The 1,456-nt window shown below is 70.6% G+C and overlaps 1 protein-coding gene across 1 annotated transcript; it reads left to right on the top strand.

Moving 5' to 3' along the window:
- Nucleotides 1–295: 295 nt before the first annotated feature.
- LOC104122515 (scale keratin-like) lies at nt 296–1,110 on the top strand. The gene is made up of 2 exons (XM_009634657.2): nt 296–356; nt 722–1,110. Exon 2 carries the CDS (start codon nt 745–747, stop codon nt 1,108–1,110), a length of 366 nt encoding a protein of 121 aa, XP_009632952.1. The 5' UTR covers nt 296–356; nt 722–744.
- Nucleotides 1,111–1,456: the final 346 nt, after the last annotated feature.

The following is a 1,456-nucleotide window of genomic DNA, read 5'->3' as shown; positions in this document are numbered from 1 at the left end:
GGCAGAGCTGTGGCACGCAGGGCGGGCGCTTGCAGTCAGCCTTTGTCAGGCTGCGTGCCCTCTCCCAGCCGAGAGAATGAAAAGGCAGCGGGGCTCATTTGGCCCATTAGGTGGCAGCTGGCAAGCGTCCAGCGGGGTAATTGCCGGGGCTGATAGAGCGGGTTGGGGCTGGTGAGGAAGCGGCGTCAGCAAAAGAGCCCCGTGCCAGGCCGGGAGGAGGCAGGGGCTCGGCCGGCGCGGGCCACGTGCCCCCAGCGTGGCCAGCTCCTCCCCGCGCTGGCTGGCCGGGCATAAAAGCGCTGCCCTCGGCCAGCGCTGGCATCCGCTGCTCCTGCCTCGCTCTGCTCAGGACAAGGGTAGGTGGGTGCCCGTGGGGCTCTGCCTGCTGGGGCAGGGGCCGGCGTGGGGCCTCCCTGGGCAGGAGAGCTCCGCCGGCAGAGAGCCAGGGCGAGCTGAGACCCGGCGGGGAAGAGGAAGGAGCCCCGTGGCCGGGACTCGCAGAGCCAGGCCCTGCAGCGGCTCCCAGGGAGGGCTGGCTCGTGTGTGGCCAGCAGGGCGCTCTGAGGGGGGTTGCCTGGGCCAGGGCCAAGCGGCAGGCAGCGTGGGCAAGGCGGTGGCTCTGGCCCCTCCAGCTCCAGGGCAGCCCTGGGCACAGGGCACCGCTTGCGCGGGGGATCTGCTCCTGGCTCGTGACACCGGACCTTGGGGCTGTGTCTTTCAGGCTCCGCTCTCTCCCGCGCCAACATGTCTTGCTACGACCTGTGCCCGCCAAAGACCGGCGTCGCCGTCCCCCAGCCCATCGCCGAGAGCTGCAACGAGCTGTGCGCCCGCCAGTGCCCCGACTCCTCGGCCTTCATCCAGCCGCCCCCCGTGGTCGTCACCTTCCCCGGCCCCATCCTCAGCTCCTTCCCCCAGCAAGCCGTGGTGGGCTCGTCCGGAGCCCCCGCCTTTGGGGGCTCCCTGGGGCTGGGGGGCCTCTACGGTGCCGGGGCCACGCTGGGCTCGGGGGGCCTCTGCACCTTTGGCAGACCCTACGCTTCTCCCGCCTGCAGCCCCTGCGCCTTGCCCCGCTACAGCAAGAAGCTCTGGGACACCTGTGGGCCCTGCTAGACCCACAGCAGCCCCAGGCGCAGCCCCCACACCACCTCCGCCTCACGCCTCCTTTCCCCCCTCCTTCTCCTCTCGCCGTGCCCTCTCTTCTCCTCTGCCTGCACCCTGCCCACACGCGCAACTCCACCAGCGTCCCGCGGGGCACTGGCTCCTCTGGGCAATGACCAGCGCCGGGCAGAAGCCTGAAGGAACACCTCTCGGGAAGCCCGCCGGGGGGGACACCCTGCCGGCCCCTGCCTTGTGTGTCTTTCCCGCACTGCAATAAAACAAGCCTGCATCCAACGCCTCCCTCTCCGCCTTTTCTTTCCCAGGCCAGCCTGGGCTGCAGGCTATTCTGGCCCCGCCG

This window comes from Egretta garzetta, unplaced genomic scaffold (genome assembly GCF_000687185.1).
Source record: "Egretta garzetta isolate BGI_Z169 unplaced genomic scaffold, ASM68718v1 scaffold2822, whole genome shotgun sequence".
Classification (NCBI taxonomy): Eukaryota; Metazoa; Chordata; class Aves; order Pelecaniformes; family Ardeidae; genus Egretta; species Egretta garzetta.
Note: the sequence above shows the minus strand (reverse complement) of the source record. Positions and strands in the feature narration are given on the sequence as shown.

What these genes read in the sequence shown, in the direction of transcription:
- LOC104122515 (XM_009634657.2), top strand. Translation starts at nt 745, where the DNA reads ATGTCTTGCTACGACCTGTGCCCGCCAAAGACCGGCGTCGCCGTCCCC.